General features: G+C 48.9%; 1 protein-coding gene across 2 annotated transcripts in view; it reads right to left on the reverse strand.

Moving 5' to 3' along the window:
* SLC6A4 (solute carrier family 6 member 4) overlaps window positions 1–18,153 on the reverse strand; it is a 38,069-nt gene extending 19,916 nt beyond the window's left edge. For both annotated transcript variants that reach the window (XM_027130527.1, XM_027130529.1), the window contains exons 1-3: window positions 16,361–18,153; window positions 2,621–3,074; window positions 10–144 (exon numbers count right to left, since the gene is read on the reverse strand). In XM_027130527.1, the coding sequence (XP_026986328.1) occupies window positions 10–144; window positions 2,621–2,963 (478 nt within the window). In that variant the 5' untranslated portion in view covers window positions 2,964–3,074; window positions 16,361–18,153. The remainder of the gene's footprint in view (window positions 1–9; window positions 145–2,620; window positions 3,075–16,360) is intronic.
* Between the last annotated feature and the right edge of the window lie 1,717 nt (window positions 18,154–19,870).

Genomic DNA, 19,870 nt, shown 5'->3' on the forward strand with positions numbered 1-19,870 from the left:
TTCCGTTACCTTTGAAAATCGGGCAGATTTTCCTCCATATCGAAATGCATCCATTTCGGTGGTACTGGCCCAGCGCGAGCTCCATGTAGAAGAGCGGGATGCCCCCGAAAACGGCCATGATAGTGTAGGGAAGGAGGAATGCCCCTGAGGCAGATAAAAGACAGTTTCACTCCCTGCCCACATCTGACTCAGGACAGCCCAAGTGATCTGGACACACAGAGCCATCTGATGCTCCAGAGTCATGAAGCCACCCTGTCCTAGTGACCTCACACGGTGCTCCCCTGGTCTTAATCCTTTGCCAGAAGTAGTCGTAGACAGAGCTCCACAGTGAAGTGAGGTTTGGGAGGAGGCAAAGAGTATGTGGGAAGGAAACTGGGTCTGGGAGTCAACAGAAGAGGCCCTAGGACCAGTTCCACTTCTAACTGCCTGGAGGACCCTTCTCTCTGGGCCTCTTTTTCTTCCACTAGAAACTGACAGGGTTGAGGAGAACTGAGGTTCCCAAACCCAGCCACTCATCATAATCACTGGTAAGCTTAAAAACACACACACACACACACACACCCCAAAAAAAAAAAACACCCACCCACCCTGACCTCCTGAAGCAGAAGCTTCAGGTATGAGTAAAACAAAGATTTTTTTAAGTTCTCCAGGTGATTCTGATGCAACCAGTACATTGACCAGCATTTGGGACCCTTGAAACAGATCTCCTGCGACAACCTGTACAACAGCTGCAATAGTCTGTTGACTACTGCACATCACTGAATTAGTATCTTTGTTCATCTGTATCCCTGGCTCCAGACACTTGACTACTGATGTTTGGTTATACTTCCATAACTCCACGGAGCCAGAATGCTCCCTCCTGAGCCAGATTTGCAGGTGTGGCTGAAATTTGCAGGTAGTTTGCTACAGAATGAGAAAGTGCAGAACTGCTGCATCACTGGAGATGCTGGTGTCTCCTGGCTTTTGTGGCTGAGGCAGAATTTGGGTATGCCGTGCTGGGGATTGCTCACCTGCAGCCTGAGTTTCAGCCCAAAGGGTGAGCCGGCTGTGATATTTCCTTGATAACTTTCCCTCCCATAAAGTGTTCTGAACCTAGAAATCTGAAATCTGTGCAACTCAGAAAGGTTTCATCTAACTTACAATCACACTGGGTAAATCTGGCTTGAGAATAATAACCATGTTGTATTCTCATGATGACATTTGTCCAAAAGGTTTGCTTGACTGGCTTTACAGTAGGGAATGAGTGTAGGGGAAACATCACCGGTGACCCAACCCCTTATATAATGCTCAGGCTACAGGCGGGTCCTCCCAAACTAGAGATAAGATGATTCCAACTGCCCCTCCCAGGCCAGGAACGCTGGGCTTCCCGGCACTCCCTCCACCCCCCACCCTCCCGGAATAGCCTTTGCTGCCGAATGGACCCAGGTCCTTAAAAGATGCAGCAGATCCAGGCAACTCTGTGTCAGGTCATGGAGGAAATGAAGGCGACACAAACGAATTATCCCTCAAACCTCATTTTAGTTACCCTCCTAAATCTGTTGCCAGAGCTCCTGTCAAAATAAATGACTGGGACTCCCCTGGTGGCGCAGTGGTTAAGACTCCACGCTCCCAATGCAGGGGGTGTGGGTTCGATCCCTGGTCAGGGAACTAGATCCCACATGCATGCCGCAACTAAGGAGCCCACGAGCCGCAACTGAGGAGCCCATGAGCTGCAACTAAGGAACCCACGTGCCACAACTAAGATCTGGTGCACCCAAATAAATTTTATAAATAAATAAATAAACAAACAAAGATTTGACTCCCACTTCTGGTCCTTTTCCTATTCTGATAGCAAGTCCATTGTCAAAACAGAGGCCCCATACCTACCTGCTCTGCTCTCTGGGGCTCCCATATCTATGCCTACAATCAGCTACTATTTTTGATAATCTGCAAATAAACTGCTCTGTAGGCATTAGGAATAGTAGGAGGAACAAGAAATCGTCTCTGGCCTCAAGAATCTAACACTCTTGTAGGAGCTATAAGGCATATCCATATATGGTTTGGTGCTGGCATTAACGTGGCTGGGTTCAGCTACGGATCACGCCCAGATTGTAACTTAAGACTGTGGACTTGAGCTGACACCCTTTCTGCCCTCACACAGGTCCAAAGGCCCAGCAGGGTCTGGGAACGTGGAGCCACTTCCTAATTTTTCCTTTCACAGATCTAAGCTCTCTGGACTCTTCTGAGCAGAACCAGCCAGCAGGAGTGAAAGAACTCAGCATAATGCTGATGCTCATTCCCCCATGTCTCACGTGGAGGAGAGCAGGGCTTGTATAATGCAGGGATGAGAAGGGGGCTCTTCCACAGATGAAGCATTAATGATGCTGAAAATCTGGTGAGGTCAGGTTCAGGAGGGCTTTCATTCAACTTCATGACCCAGAGAGCCACAGACATGCTGACTTAAAGTTTTGGCTTACTGGAGATGTGTCTTTTAGACTAGCTTGAAAGGCTAACTACCATGTTCCCAGATGCATTATCAGTTAAACAAGACAGAAAAGACATGATTTATCCTCTGGCCTCCCAAGAGGATCTACAGACCACCCCTGGGTCACAGCCTCTGCTTGCAGCCCATGATACTGACCCCCTCCATTCTGGTAACAGATGTAGGGAAAGCGCCAGACGTTGCCCAGGTCCACAGCATAGCCAATGACGGAGAGGAGGAAATCCACCTTCTTGCCCCAGGTCTCCCGTTCCCCTGGATGAACCTCAGCCACTAGGGTGGTGGTGGCAGCCGGGATGGAATGCTGAGTGTCTTCTCCTGCACTGGGGCTTGGAACTGCCGAGTACCCATTCGAGATTTGGCTGGACTCCGCCTTATCCCCGGGGACAGGGACACCCCTCTGTAGAACACTGTTTCCTTGACAGTCTTCTCCATCCACATATGCTGTTAGCTCCTTCTGGGAATTTAAGGGTGTGGTCTCCATCCTACTAGCTAGTAGACGATGCTGACGCCCATGTGCCGAGGACCGACCTGAATTCTTGGTGCTCAGATCTGTGAGTCTCCTCAGCACTTGATATCAATGGGGTTGAGAGCTCTGTTGGAAATGCACACAGAGAAAGGAAAACAGAATTAGGCATTTTACTTGTCTTTGGTAACTCATCATACATCTTGAATTACATTAGTTAATGGTATTACGAAGGCATCTGTTAAATGTGAGACACCCTGTTTGCTATATGAGAGTCAATAAAATCAACTATGGCCGCAAAAAAGAAAAGAAATCAACTACGGCCACTCGTCTTCTGAGACAGATCGCATTCTGCCTGTGGAATGTGTATCTCTCTCAATAAACCTGCTTTCACTTTACTATGGCTTGCTCTTGAATTCTTCCTGCACAAAGCCAAGGACCCTCACTTGGTGGCCTGTCCCAGGAACTCATCCAAGACCTGGGACATGACCATCCTCCCATGATCCATTTTCTGTAAACTCTTTTTTTTTTGCCGTACGCGGGCCTCTCACTGCTGTGGCCTCTCCCGTTGCGGAGCACAGGCTCCAGACGCGCAGGCTCAGCGGCCATGGCTCACAGGCCCAGCCGCTCCGCGGCATGTGGGATCTTCCCGGACCGGGGCACGAACCCGTGTCCCCTGCATCGGCAGGCGGACTCTCAACCACTGCGCCACCAGGGAAGCCCCTGTAAACTCTTTACAAAGGATATTAATAAATCTGCTTCTTGCCTATCAAAAAAAAGTTTTAAAGTAAAGTAAAATCAACTACATTTTTCAACCCATGCAAGGTATCAAATCACAACCAAGTAATTGAAAAGGAAAAAACAAAACAACAGGACAAACAAAAATAGCAAATAACCAAGGTTTTGCCTAGGCTCTATTAAGAACAAAGTATTGACCTCAATTTGAGGGACTGGAATCCCACCCTGGAGTTTAACAGTGACTCAGAAGAACAAAGCTTCACTTCAACAAAGTTTCACAGGGCACTTACTTTGTCTTGGATGCTGTGCTAGGAAAAGAGTAACAAAGAAGCAGTTTCTGGCTACAAATAGATAAGGACAGTCCTCTCCATCATTTAAACTGAACACTCAAAGTATATTTTATATAAACCATAGGTGTGACTTAAAAAGGAAGAGAGCATAGGAAAGAGATGAAAAGGCCACCCTTTGTGAGGACCCCTAGCTCCTTAGCTGTAGACTTTTTCACTCTTCCTGGAGCCCAGCTCTTAGAAACCTTTGGGCAGATTCTAGCTGCCTCCAGCTGTGTCCAGTCTGTCTGTGCCTTGCCTTTCTGCATTCCCATCATGCCTCTGCAAGTCCCACTGAGCCTTAAATGTCACTGCTGCTCCCCATTCATTCTTCTTGCCACTCGCCAGCAACACCTGAGGCTAATCCACTTGTGTTCTGCAACAGTGGGCAGGCAGGGTCACCTCTCATCCACGCTGGAAGAGCCAGAGAGAAGAGCGTGGAGGTTACACACGCCAGTGTGACTGGTGTCTCTGTCCCCACATGCCTCAGGGCTGCCATGCCTTCATGTCACTGCCATGGGCCAGGGTACAGGGAAGTCAGCTCAGCCCTCTGAGATGTCAAACATGGGGTAGAAATCCGAGCCCTTTCGGACTTTAAACCTATGGCCTGTTATAAAGGAGTAAGGAGCCAGGACCTTCCAGCTAACTTCATTCTTCTGGGTGTGAACTTTGTTTCTGCTTAGCTCAAATCACGTTATACCTTTCTAGGAAAAGATGTCCAGGGATACTGCTACTGCTATGCATAACTGCAAAGATCTGATACTAATCCTCCAAATCCAACAGTAGGAGGCTGGCTAGGAACTGGTAGCTCATAAAAAATGTGAGTGTAAAAAAAAAAAAAAAATGTGAGTGTATGTCTCCTACCCTGGTGGGGCTTTTGATGACTACAACTTAACTATCCACGTGTGGAAATGTGGAGACAAAAACGTAGTGAGTGAAAACTTAGAACACAAAGTATGTAGCTTCACACTGATGGCTATGCACATAAATATTGGCAGGGATCAGAAATGAACACAGGGGATGCAACTAATTAGAGTTTCATGTTTACTGGGTAGTTTCTTTCTGTAAAGTAGAAAATAAAAATTTTAAAGGGATTGATTGATGCCAAAAATATCACAGCAACAAAAGAGAAACCATCTCTATGTAGCGAGGGTGTTTGTGTGGTGTGTTAACGGGTTGGGGTAGGTGTCCTGGGTTCTACCCTATCTAACTGGCCCCCGCCACCGACCCTATCCCGGGTTCAAGGAGACAGACATGACCCATAGAAGGATATGAATTTCTGACAGAGTGATCTAGATAAAAACCTGTTCTGCTTATCCTTATGCTGCTGTCCCGCCTTCCCTGCCCCTATCCGTTCCCTGAGACCTCAACTAGACTTGATGGACTTTTTAAATAACCACACATCCTCTCATCCACCATAAGGTACCATCTACCAGGCTAAGGGATTTTTATTTTAAGGTGTTTCTGTTTTTGTTTTTGAGAGAGATGAGTTGTCAATATATTTGTATACACAGCTAAATTAAACCTGAACTTGGCAGTCTCTGGTTGTGTTGTTTGAAGAAGGCCTCTGTACTTCCCTCCAGCCTATATCAATGGCATGTTTTCCACATTAAACAGTGAAGAACTTGCAGACCAGATGGCAGAAATAGAGCTTTACCACATGCGGATGGTCAGACGGCACCCAGTTGACAGATCCAGCCTATGACCGAGGCCCCCCTTCCCTGGTCTTTCTTTTTCCACCTTCAAAATTTTACCCAAAAATTTCTGTAGGAACATCTTCACATCTTTAATACTGCAACTTTCCTCTCATTTAAATTGAAGCTCAGAGAGCAACTGTATCACCCAACCTTTCTCTGGCATGTCCACCACAGTCTCTAGAAGGGAAACATCCCCCATCTCTGAAGAATACATTGGTGGGGGAATAAACGTTTAGCCATACAGTGGCTCTGTCACCCTCTTGCTGCAAGTCGTGTGAATTTTTCTAGATTTCATTGACTTCCTCCCCTGGGGCACTCTGCAGGAAGTTGGAAAATGTGTGTGGGCTGGTGAACTTTGGTTGGGCAATGTATGTTCTTCAGGGTTCTCAGGGGTTCAGCCCCCAAGGTATTTGATCTTGATTTCTCGGCAATTGTTATGAGCAACTCCTAGAAGAATAAGACACCAGACTATTTTTGCTGAGCATTACAAAAGGTCTTGTTTCCTAAAATATCCCTCAGCATTAAAAAAAAAAAATTCATCAACAGCTGAAATAGCCCAAGTCATAAGAAAACCTGTTCAGAGGGTCCTTTAGCCCAATCATGATTTCAGGTTGCCTCTCCCCTGAGGCTGGTCTCTCTCCATCCAGCTGTGCTTTCTGGGGTTGTCTTATTGGGCTCCTGCCCCAATCATAGAACCCGGGGTACAAATAGATAAGTTACAGCCACACGAAGCCACCGAACAGGCAGGAGATGCACATCTCCTTTGCTTCACATCACTCCTCTGCCTTTGAGAAGGAAGCTCCTCCCAAAGACTAATCTGTCATCCAGGAGCAGACGGCCGGGCCTGGGTGCCCTTCTGCCTGCGGGACGCTGCCTGTGGATCCAGACTCCTTTCCCATTTTCCTGATTCTACAGAGCACTGAGCAGCTTTTCCTACTGAGACTGGCAGATAGCAATAGTTGAGAGCAAGCTGGCCCAGGAATATAGAAGGAAGAGATGTTAAGAAGGTTGCTTTCTAAGAATGTTATCTTGAAAGCTTTCTTTTTTAAAAGGTATTTTTGTCCTGCTGGGTAGAGGGACTGCAAATGAGTCCAATATTACAGCTGTGTCCTCTTCCAGGCAGACTTGAGTTTCTCCATGGCCAGAAACAGCCCCAGAAGCCTTCCTGTGCACCTTGAATGTATGCCATTTTCCCAGGCTGAGCAGGTGACCAGCTGTGGGTGGGGCCATGCACGTCACCCAGCTCCATGGTAGGATGACAGCTTGACACGCAGGAGCCTCATCCCCCAGGGGTCCGCACACGAGGGGCCGAGCAGTGATGCACTTGACAGAAGGCTCGTATTAGCCCAGAGAGTGGGCTAATTCACTCCACCTCCCCCCGGCCCCCCAGTAAAAAGGATTGTTTCTATTTAAACTTCTCCTGATCAAATCTCTATTCCTCTTTCCACAAATTTGGTCTCTGTAGCCAGAGGAACCAGTATCTGAACAAGCATGTAATTACAGTGATTAGTCATGAAAGGCATTTCCAGACCTTTGGAAATGCCCGTGACCCTACTTGTCTGTTTGATGCCTCAGCACATCCTAAGCAGAAACATGTAGAAATTTTGTACTTTGACTTCACATGTCCAGATCAAAGTGAGCTCATTTCTCAGGACACTCAATTTTCATTTTCAAAAAAACAAACACAAAAACCAAAAAAGAAAACCCCCCAAAACCAACATGAATTATGGGTTTACCACTGAGATAAGATTAATTATAGGTCATATACTCAAGTGGCAATTGGCACGCTCTATTCAGAGGGAGTCTAGAGTTCCCAGGACACCAAGGATGATAGGAGTTACAGAGTCCTGGTGCCTGTAATGCAGTAAACACTGAACCTGGCCCTCTGCCACGGATTGGCACTAATTCAGCAGACACGTACTGTCTGCCTACTATGTGCTAGGCTCTTGCAGACAAGGCAGGCTCAGTCCTGCCTTCATGAAGTTTATGGTACAAGGCCAAAATATGACTGGTAGGAAAACACCAACATGCAGAACGAGGGAGAGTCTGGTGCTGCTTCCTAGTGCTGCCACACAACCTGTTGTAAACCAAGATTTCCGCTGACTTGACGCGGCATGTTCAGATACCTTGCATTTTTAGCTTCCAAGTTGCCCTTGGGTTTTAAAGGTCTTCCTTTTGTTGCTATTGCACGGCTTCTGTCACAGGACCCTGGATTTTCACTGCTTCTGGCTCATGTCTTCACAGTGCAAAATGGTGGCTTGTATTTGTACCTGTTGAAGGGACCGTTGAGTTCTCTGAGGGTCATAAGCCATGGGACTCCTACTCGCCTTTCAAACAAAATAGAGACTTCATGATCTGAACAGAGAGAGTAGAGAAAATCTTGATTTTTGGATGTAAGGGATAGAAATGAACTCCACTATCACAGCCATCTCCTTATCCAGAGAGTGCCTTGTATGAGACAATTTAATTTTTTGGAGAGGAATTAAATAGGCTATAATCCTCAGGGCCATTTGGGCCAGTTACCATGAGAAAGGAAAAGGGTCTCCATCCAGAACTTTCCCTGGGGGAGGATAGCTTCGAGCTTCTCACCACACAGGGTGTAAAATTTAGAGGATTAGCCATTTGTGCTGGGGTTGAGATCACTCCAGAGGCTGGGCAAAAGTACAAAGGATTATTTATTTTGACTTTAATAAAAAGAAGTGGATCTGGCATAGATAGGCACAAATAGCCCTGCTGTAGTGAACACGAACAGGAAAGCCTAATTACCTTCATTTTTAACAGTCCTTGTGTGTCCACAATCCATGGCTCTCCTGTTGCACAGATCTGCACTGGAATCCCAGACCCATCACTTACTGGCTGTGTGACTTTGGGCAGGTTGCTTAACCTCTCTGAGCTTCACTTTCCCCATGTGTAAAAGCAGACCCTTAAAATTCCTGCTTCCTAAAGGTTGTTGTGGAAATGAAATAAACGTATGACAAACACTTAACTCAGTGTCTAGCACATGGAAAGCATCAATAAATGACAGTGAATTGATGGCCACTAAGCCACCACATATATGCAACCTATTCTGCTTTTCTACTCCTCATCCCAGTCCGAGAAACTGGGGCCCACAAGGCTAAGTGATTCGTAGCCCACAGCACAAGTGAGCCACTTGAGCCAGAAGCTACAGCCACCATCCCCTTCCATAGGCCCTCACTGGTTCTTGCTTGTTACTCTCAATCAGTGGCTTGGAGTCACTGGGAAACTTGTAAACAGCAGATTCCTGGGCTGCTCTCTCGGAGATTCTAATAAAGAGATCCAATGCAGTGGGTGCTGCATTGTTAAAAAGTACCCCAGGTTACTAGGGGCAGGTGGGCCACTGAGCATGCCCAGTGCATCGCCACCCTGCCCCTTCGCTCCCTCTAATCATCCTGTATCCTCCAGGCGTGGCTTAAGTTTCTATCCACCCCCGCCATGTAGCTTTCTCTCACCACCCCAGCCCAAGATGATCTCTCTCTACTCATTTGTCATTCCTCACTGATTTTCAAGTATCATTAGTTATCCTTTTATGTCTAGTTGCTTTGCATCCCCCTGGAAGCAGGGGCCATGGCTCATACACTCTGTACTCAAATACTTGCTGACCTGTGTGTGCACTGCACAGCTCCCAGCACAGAGGGTCTATTTCAGGTTTCCCAGGCATGGGACCCAGGGAACCACAGCTGCCATGCTGGCAGGTGTAAGCCTCAGGTGAGGCTCTACTCTTTCTTCCCAATCTCAGGGGGCTGCCCCTCCTCCCTCCTCACCCATTAGGAAGATCTGCATCTCGGGGGCCGAGGGAGGACTGTCAGAACAATAATTTTAATGAACTCTGGATTGGAAAAGACTGACATGTCTAGGATTAAAGAAGAGCCCAGGTTGTGCTTTTAGACTTTGAAACAAGTACCAGCAGGCATGCCCGTCAAAGGTCTGTGTTCCAAACATTCATTTGTGAGTTGTTTGTTTGGAACTTGCAATATGTTTTCTACCTACAGAAAGAAATGTCGTAAATGGTGGTTAATTTCCTAATCTAGTTTACAAAATCCTAGTTTAACCATAAAATGCAAAAACACCTAAGATGCAAGCTGTAGAACACAGCATTGTTAAGTACTACAAAAGGGGGTGGGAGGTGACAAACTGATTAGAAGTTGTTTATTTGAACATTCTTCCTGGTTCCTGAGGAAAACTAAATTTAAGGAGAGAAGGATAAGGAGGTAGAGAAGCTTGTGTATAGAATCTGTGGAGGTGCCTTTAGAAGTTGAGGACACAGATCCCTTATTACATTTAACTACACAATTTACAACTTTTTGCAGAAAACAAAACTGCCTTCACTCTGTTTCAACATGGACAAGGCCAGGAAAGAGGCTTGGGAAACTCGAACAGGTGATGTGTTAGATTAGGCAGAATGAGGAGTATCGGGCTTCCTTTGTGGCACAGTCGTTAAGAATCTGCCTGCCAATGCAGGGGACAAGGGTTTGAAACCTGGTCTGGGAACATCCCACATGCCGCGGAGCAGCTACGTCCGTGTGCCACAACTACAGAGCCTGCGCTCTAGAGCCCGCGAGCCACAACTACTGAAGCCTGCACACCTAGAACCTGTAACAGGAGAAGCTCTGCAACAGGAGAAGCCACCGCAATGAGAAGCCCGCGCACCACAACGAAGAGTAGCCCCTGCTCGCCACAACTAGAGAAAGCCCGCACAGCAACGAAGACCAAACACAGCCAAAAAATAAATTTAAAAAATAATCATTAAAAAAAGTTAGTTTCCTTTAAAAAAAAAAAGAAGAAAAAAAAGAACAAGGAGTATCACTTACACCTTCTAAATACTCTTTTATTGTTATAATGCAATTTATGCAATAAATAGAAATCAAGATTTAAAAAAACATGGGAGCACTTCCAAACACAGATTTTTCTTTTCCTTAACACAGGTATATTACTAAGACTACTTTTGTGTGAAAGACATGATTAGACCCACAAAGAAAGCCGAGAGAGGGAGAGACAGGAGAGAGAGAAAACCAGCCCCAGGGAGAGGGTGTTATGAAATGAGGGCAGATTTACCTGTGGCAGCTGGTAGAAGAGAGAAGGGGAGGAGAAAGGGATTCGAAGTGGAATTAGATACAATGTGAGTGAAGAGGAAAGGAAGGGGGAACCGGGCCCATTTCTCTGGGTGGGGCAGGGAGGGGGAGAACTACATGAGGAGAGAGATGGGGTCCAGCAGCAGAGCAGGGCGGGGGATGGGGGCCGCCTCTGCAGCCACAAGCTGTTTGTGACTTGGGTAACGTTGCTCAAAGGTGCCTATGCTCTTAGGTCAAGTTCTGAAATGTGCTTTACAATGTGTCATACACACATGGTTCGGGAACATTCATGAAAAATCAGTTCATCATTACACAGAATTGATCTAGTTCTCAGATGCACTGACATGAGGGCAAGAGGTAATTTCCCATCCCTAGGATCTGATGGTCTCAAAAAGTAACCCTCTGAGGGCTTCCCTGGTGGCGCAGTGGTTGAGAGTCTGCCTGCCAATGCAGGCGACATGGGTTCGAGCCCTGGTCTGGGAAGATCCCACATGCCACGGAGCAACGAGGCCCGTGGGCCACAGCTGCTGAGCCTGCGTGTCTGGAGCCTGTGCTCCGCAACAAGAGAGGCCGCGATAGTGAGAGGCCCGTGCACCGCGATAAAGAGTGGCCCCTGCTCCCTGCAACTAGAGAAAGTCCTTGCACAGAAACGAAGACCCAACACAGCCAAAAATAAATAAATTCATTAAAAAAAAAAAAAAGTAACCTTCTGAGCTAAAACGGACATCACTGAGATAGTGAGGGAAATCTGAATATGGGCTGTATATTTTATAAAATATTTTATCAGGGCTTCCCTGGTGGTGCAGTGGTTGAGAGTCCGCCTGCCGATGCAGGGGACACGGGTTCGTGCCCCGATCCGGGAAGATCCCACATGCCGCGGAGCGGCTGGGCCCGTGAGCCATGGCCGCTGAGCCTGTGCGCCCGGAGCCTGTGCTCTGCAACGGGAAAGGCAAAAAAAGTGATAACCCCCGGAACAAAAAAAAAAAAAAAAAAAAAAAATTTATCAATGTTAAGTTTTCCAAATGTGATAATTATGGGGCTCTGGTTATGTAGGAGGATGTCCTTGTTCTTAGGAGACACGAGCTAAAGTATCCAGGGGTGAAGTATTTGGATATCTGCAAATTCTCACAGGTTCAACAACAAAATTATATATATGTACATATATATAGTATAATTATTACATTAGTTATATCATATTATACATAATGTATCAAGTTATATATATGTTAACATGTGTAAAAATTAGATATGTGTCTAATTAGAGAGAAAGCTCAGGCCCAAATGTGGCAAAATGTTAACAACTGGTGAAGGTTCACTGGGTCACTTCGCCAACTTTTCAGTTGAAATATTTCAAAATTAAAAACTGGGAGGAGATGGGATCGGGTGCCTTCCGGGTGGTATGGTCGAGGGGTGGAATAGGGAGGGTGGGAGGGAGACACAAGAGGGAGGAGATATGGGGTTATATGTATATATATAGCGATTCACATTGTTACACAGCAGAAACTAATACAACATTGTGAAGCAATTATACTCCAATAAAGATGTTAAAAAAAACAAAAAAACTTAAGATTACCAGGGGGTAAAGGAGGGAGGGATAAATTGGGAGCTTGGGATTGACATATACACACTACTATATATAAAAGACATAACTAATAAGGACCTACGGTAGAGCACAGGGAACTCTACTCAATACTCTGTAATGGCCTACATGGGAAAAGAATCTAAAAAAAAAAGACTGGATATATGTGTATGTATAACTGATTCACTTTGCTGTACACCTGAAACTAACACAACATTGTAAGTCAACTATACTCCAATAAAAATTTTCTTTAAATCATAAAACAAAAAAATTGGGGGGAGAAAAATAATTCTAGCCCTCAGACGAGCTGGGAAACTTCCAGTCAGTCAAACCTCCCTGCTGCCTGGAATAGCATATCTCCTCTCTCTCTGTCTCTTCCCTCCCCTTTCCTTCCTGCCCCAGCTCCTCTCCTCTGAGACAAGGGAGCGAGCCAGCTAATTTAGCGTTTAAAACAACACACCCAGCGGAGAGAAAAAAACAGATGCGCAGGAGACTCAAGTTCGAGGCCTGGCCTGGAACTCGGGGCTGTGGGCGAACTTCAACGAGCCACGGAGGACTCTGACCGGCTCTCCGGAGAGGCCCCTTCCAGCTCTGCCCTTCCCTAATTCTAGGGAATCCCTTAGTTAGAGGGAAAAAAAAATCAGTTTATCTTCTTTTCGTGCAGCAGCTCCATAGCAAAGGAAATACCATCTTCTTTTTCCTTGAATATGCCCCGAAAGACCACACGACAACACGAGAAGGGAAAGGCCCACTGACTGGCTCCCTCTCACTGAGCCCACCTACCAGGCTCCAGCTCTGGATCTGCCCAGGGCACACAGGTGGCTCTCCTGCATCTGCCACCGGCCTCGTCACAGATCCTACCTCTTCCCTTTCTACCTCAAATAATGACACGAAGAACTGGACCTCAGGATTCCAGGAGACCTTCCAGTGCCAGACCCCAGGCACTGGCAAGTGGCATGGGGACCCTGGCAGTCGAGCTGGCCCTGGGACACCACCTCCGTGTCTCCACGTCGCTGGGGTTCATCCCTCACTTTGCAGTCCAGGAGTTTTGGGGGTTAATGGAGAGCTATCCTGTCCTGGCTTTTAGAAAGCCTAGGGCTTACAGTACCCCCTGTCAAGTGCCCTTGGTCCCGGGCTGGGGTGGCAGCAAGGGAGCTGCTGCCAGGTTCCAGGGGAGCCAAAGGAAAGAGGAAAATAAGGCAGCCGGACTGCCTCTGCTTGCACAGGCCTTATCTCCACTCGTTTCGTCACCCCATTAGACACCCGGCTGGCAAAACACTTGGTTTACAAAAATGTTGACGTTCAGTAAGTGAGCCTTCATCTTCCCAGGTGCTGACAGCTGACAAAGGTCAGGCAGGAGGAAGTGCCCCGTGCACAGAGCCTTTACTCAGAGATCATTCCTGCATGTGGACCCACGTCAGTTCGCTGAGCTCTGCCTAGAAATGGGGGGCTGTGCTGGCCGACGTTGGGTCTCATGCCCACCCTAGAAAAGCAGGTCACCCTCTGACCAGGGGAAGTCATTTATGCCAGGGTTCTTTAAAATTTATGCCAGGGTTCTAAAAAAATGCTAAGTTTCATCTATTTTCCACCTGGGTCTATTTTCCATCTTTCCCTCCTAGAAAGATGGCAGTTCCCTTTCCTTAGGGCGCTATTTGGCCCGGTTAAACGCAGAAATGGGATTCCCCACAGGAGCAGGTGAGTCGGTATCACTTGCCGGAGGAACAGAGAAACGGGACGCTTTATCAGACCTTTGACTCCACTCCCAAGCCTGTCCTGTGGAACACCACCAACCTCAGTGGAGTGCAGCCCACTGGCAACAGCTCAGTGACTGCAAAGCAAACCAGCCCAGCCCAAATCTCTACCATCTGGGGGCCGTTTCTCCTGCCCCACACCCTGGGCAGTTTGCAAAGGGGATTCGAGGAGTCTAGGAACTCAGGCCCCTGTCAGCTGGACAGGGTTGAGGTGCAGGACTTAACTTGTGCATGTCAGTGCGCAAAGCCCCTGCCTTAGAGGGAAAGCCGGGGGTCCTCAGAGGACCCTAATCTGATGGAAACATCTGGGTAGAGAGTCCTGGCCCCCAGGCATTTTGCACCATCACTTCAACTCGTGTTTGCTTAAAGCAGAGAGGCTAGGCTCACAGTCACAGAGTGAGTGGAGGGGACGCGGACATCCTGTTAGGCAGGGCCCCCCACCCCTCGCTTAGAGCTGAGGACCTCGAGACCCAGAGGAGCTGATCTGTGACGGGGAATAATTAAGGTCTGAGGTACCTTCTTAAACTGACAGAAACATGACTGCATAATTTTCCCTTTGGCCATCCAAGCATCTTTAAAAAGTCAAGTCATGACCATATCCTGTTGATTCATTAAAGCCAAATTAAAATTAAACTTCTTCAGGCAACCCTGCCTTTGTTCCCCCGAATTATACCATTCGAGGAGTAGGAAGGAGAAGAACTGCCATTTACTGGCTTCATGTCTGGAATTACCTGCATTTCTCTTTGGAGGGGGACACATCCAGGATGTTTTTGCAAGCCTGCCATAAGAGACAACACCCTCCAGCCAGCACCCCATTCCACGGTCACCTCACCCATTTGTGACTCTTTGACATGCCTCTCCAAGTTTCATCAAAATGCTCAGACAACTCTAAGAATTCCCCGAAGAGGAATTTCTGAGGTTTTGCTGATTCCATTAAAACTGCAATGTTACTCCGTCCCCACCGCCCACCCCTAGTATAAATATTTTTAAGCAAGGAGACAAAAGAGATGGGTTTGAATATCTGTGCTGGTGTCACAACTCTGAAATGTCCTAGATGGATCACCCGAGCGTTGAGGGGACTTTTGATTAATTGTGAAGCAGTTGCAAGTAACCTGCTCTTACTCAGGTTCAGTGAAAAAAAAGGAAAACCCGTGCCCAAAACAGCTTGCACAAACCCCATAAGAACCTGCATCTCATCCACGCTGGAAGCGGCCACCCCAACCCGAGTCTGTGGTAGGAAAATCTGAACCTTTGAGCACCAGTGGCTTCACACAAAAGCGAGCAATGGGACAGAGTCAAAGCTGTGTGTTTCCCTCCACTCCCCAAACCCAAACGGCCATGTGCCATGGCGCCCTCCACTTCATTAAACACAAATCCCAACGTTGTTTACTTAGACCTTTTTCCTATGTAACTGAAGGCAAAACACATTAAATATTTGAGCTCTTCTTACTCTGATGAGAGCTAGCAGGCTCATAAATAATCCATTGACCTGGTTCATTTTTCTGGACAAAATTGATCATAAAAATACATACACACAAGCCTTTGTAATGTCTGACTCTTAGAAATTCCACCCCTCTGAAATTCTTTAGAACCCCAACTGAAAAAGAAATTCATTATGCAGAAGACCCAGGGCAAAAAGAAATGTTTCTTAGTGTTCTTTAGCTCCAGAGATCCTTTTCAAAAGCAAATTTGAATATACACATTTTTCAAGCAACTGATGGTTACACACTTCAACCATGTAAAACAGCTCGCTGGAGTTTTGGCTTTCACATAAATTCTGAATGACTGAGCATGCATCGGCTCTGCCAGGGAAAACTACCCAAGGGCACGGAGACTCGTCCCACTTATGTGTCATTCAGAGATTTCTCTAGATATTTGGGCATTTGCATCCACCAGGACTCTCCCCCAAGAGATGCCTGCACACAGCCCCCTGCACGCGATGGCCGTCAGTGAAGAGCAAACAGAAGCCATGGGTTGAAAGTAAACCAACTTTTCCTCCCGACAGCAGGACCGTCCTGAAGGGCTTTCCTGGGCTACTGGGCCACCCGAAGCCGGGCAGCCGGGGACGAAGGAGCGCTCCGAGCCGGTCGCCCGCCCGCGTCCCCTTGTCCCCGCTGCCGATTCTGCGCGCGCCCACCCTGCCCAGAGCCCCCGCGCCGGTGCCCGGAGAGGCCGGGCGGGATGAAGTTCGGGAGAGAAGTGGGCATTAAAAGCCGGGAGGAAAGCGGACTCACCTGCCGGGAGTCCGCGGAGGCCGGTCCGGAGCTTCCGAGGCGGGCGACCCTCGCGCCCTCGAGGCACCGGGGCGTCGCTGCTTGTGCCGACGCCGACGCCCGCGCGGCCGTATTTGTACTCTCGGCCCCTCACATGGTCTGATCTCTAGATATCCGCCGCCAAAGAGCTCTTAAAGAATTTGTGCGTCACTTTTGAGCTGCAGAAACTTTACGTTTCCCCGCGGCTGCGGCTCTGCGTTCCTCCTGGGGAGGGGGAAGGATAGGGGATGGGGGGGTGGGCGCGCTCACCGGGGAGGGGCCGCTGGGGGTGGGAGTGGAGAGGGAGCCGGGGCCCGGGGAGGTGAAGGACCCCTTCCCCGCAACACACACACTGACACACACACACACGCACACTCGCACACACGCTCCCCGGAAGGGGCAGCGCCCTGGGAAGAGAGGGAGCCGGGGGCGGTGAGGGGCGGGCAGCAGGCCGAGAGGAGCTAAGAATCCTGACCCTCATGTTCGTTAAGCTTGCGGGGGAGGAGCTGCTCCACAACCCACAGGTGTAGTTCCTCCCCCAGCAAATTGCTCCCAAATGTTTATTTAGTTTTCAGCTCAATGTCACTTTCTCAGAAGGATCGCTCTTGACCACTGACACCCCCCCATCACCCTCACCCCGCATCCTGCCCTATTTTCCTTCCTGGGACTTAGCCCCTGGCTCTCCGTCCGGCTCCACCGCTGGGAGGTGAGCGCAGCCAGAAGGGACCTTGTTTAATTCCTCGCCCTCCCCGGTGCCTCCAATAAAGCCTAGCCTAATGACTCACAGTAAATACTTGCAGAAGGAATGAATGAATGAAGAATTCTTTCCCATTTTGTTAACCAGCTACAGTTAAAAGCAATATCAGAACAGTGGGTGGTGATCTGGAAAACGTAGTATATGCCGGTGGTGTTGGGCGAGTGGCTGAATTGTTAACAATATTTTAATTATCTGAAGAGGGTCAATGGAGCCTATTGTGTTGAACCATGTGAATACATTGCTTCGATATTTTTTTTAAAAATTAAGTTTAAAAGTGAACTTAATGTCATTATATTTTCAGTAAAATTATTTTTTACTTTTGAAAAGAACAGCTGCAGTACTTGCTCTGTGATGTCCCTGAAGCTGAGATGGGAGGGTGAGGGCTGACCCACCTACTTTTCCCTAGAGGAGGCCAGGGTCCCAGCCAAGTAGAAGGCAGAACAGAAACAACAATTGCAAGTTTGCAGCCCCTGTACTTGGACGGAACGGAACCCAGAAAGCTGAGCTGGCAGCCAGCTGAGTTGAGCTGGAGTCTGTAGGGACTGAGTTGGAACAACTCCGTTCCCGGGCGTGGGCGGTGCCCCAACCTGGGAGGAATCAGTGTGAGGTTTTGGCGCCACCTAGACGTCAGGGTGGCGATTGCAAGGAAAGCGGGACGGGCTTCATAGAGCACCGGCCTGCTCTGGTGAGCTCGCTGGCGATTCCCCGGGCAATCTTGGGCATTTCACCCCGTGGCCAAATCCCGGGATGACAGGGTCCACATCAGGCAGCGCCTCCCTTCAGATGAACACAATGTGTGAGCACTGTGTGAACAGGGACTACGCAAGTGTAAGGTGTGGTTCTGAGGAGGGGACTGGGGGCAGTGGGTGACTCCAGCCCTTGGCTAAGGCTCTTGTCTCTCCACCCAGTCTGTCCTCCACGTTGGGTCAACGTGACTTCTTTTTTTAAGATTTTTTTTTTTGATGTGGACCATTTTTAAAGTCTTTATTGAACTTCTTACAATATTGCTTCTGTTTTATGTTTTGGTTTTTTGGCGACGCAGCATGTGGGATCTTAGCTCCCCGGCCAGGGATCGAACCCACACCCCCTGCAGTGGAAGGCGAAGTCTTAACCACTGGACCGCCAGGGAAGCCCCCTCAACATGACTTTTTAACACCATTCCAGAGTCTCACGAACTTGTTGAACACTCCTGGCCTCCTTTCGAGGACCTAATACCCATTCCTGCCCAGCCACCCCGGCCCCTCTCAGAACTGCTGTTTTTGCGGGGGGGGTGGGGGGAGCGGTGCTGGCCTAGAGAGTGGGACTCCCGAAGACCTGGGTTAAATTCCAGCTCTGCCCCTGTGCTGTCCGTGGGGGTTTGTTCCCACACAAGGTGAATCCCTTCATCTCAGCCAGTGCAGCCTTCAGCTCCTTTGTGTATAAAATAGGGATCACAAGGATGGTGGGCACCTCCTAGCCGCAGGGAGGGAAGGGGCTGGTGTGTGCAGTAACACCAGGGCCCTCTCCGCCCAGGGAGACCCCACCCTCCCTCCCTCCTCGGCCTTGGACCACCCCAGGCCAGTCTTCTCCCCACTCGCTCCCTGGCTGAGGGGTGGTATCAGAAAAAGACATTGGGATTACCCAGACTGGACCTTTCCCTTATTCCTCACCGCCTCCCTGGCACAGTCCACACAGAACTATTGCAGACGGTCCATCCTCTCTCTACACATGTGCTGTCGCTTCTTCTTGTCCCTGTGGGTGTCATCCCACAGAGACCAGTTGGCCTCAGCTGCCGCGCTTCCCCTCAACAATTCCAGCCTCTCTCCTCCCTAAAGCGAAGTCTTCCCTGTCTTGCTTCCCATGCTCGTTGCCACATCTGCCCTGTCTTTCTCCAGCATCCGGACTCCCTCCCTGGTGGAGCTCCTTAGTTCCGGCACCTGGTCCCACTGCCGGGGGGCGGGGGGGCCTCCACTCGACCGCCCTTCCTCGCCTCCCGATCGGGGTGAGTGGACAGACATTATCCACTGCCCAAGAGAGGGCAGCCCTGTACCCTTCCCAGCTGTCCGCCTCCATCAAAGCTCCTTCCCAACTGAGCACCTGCTCCACGCCAGGCCCCGAGGAGGACACACCCTCTGCCCTCTGCCCTTGGGGGTCAGGGAGAAGGGCTGTGCTGAGCATGGAAGGCATTTGGGAGCCCTGAGCGGGAGAGGCATTGACGAAAGCAGTGTTCCCAGGGAGGACTGACATGGGCTAGAGGAAGCAGACGGGTTCCTTAGACCGTGAGTGCAGTTGTGAAGCAGGTGTGAGGCAGGCAGGCACCAGCACACACAGGGAAGAGACGGGAGTCAGACACCGAAGGAGAACCTGTGGGGCTCGGCGGCTGGTGTCTGGGGAAAACAGTGCATCTGTCAATGATGCCGTGAACCTGGGCGATCATGGTTCAGCAGGACTTTCTCTTTGCTCCACTAGCTCTAGATCAGAAATAGCAGGGCCTCCAGCCTGCTATGAGGCTGCAGAATAAGCAGTCTCGCTTTGAGAGGTAAAGAGCACGTTTAAGTATTTCCAACCTCTCCCCAGCTCTTTCTCCCTCACCACACGCAGACACCGCCACCAAGGAGACCCACTTCCTGCGCGTCTCAAGGCCCAGCAACTGTTCCCCTGTGGAGCCAGGCTGGGACACACGGTGTAAATCACAATAATGGAAGACAAGGCCCACCCACCCCTTCTTGTGGGCTCTTTCTCAGTACTCCAGTCTT

Source organism: Aethalodelphis obliquidens, unplaced genomic scaffold, assembly GCF_003676395.1.
Source record: "Aethalodelphis obliquidens isolate GAN/ISIS:26980383/991018 unplaced genomic scaffold, ASM367639v1 scaffold38, whole genome shotgun sequence".
NCBI lineage: Eukaryota > Metazoa > Chordata > Mammalia > Artiodactyla > Delphinidae > Aethalodelphis > Aethalodelphis obliquidens.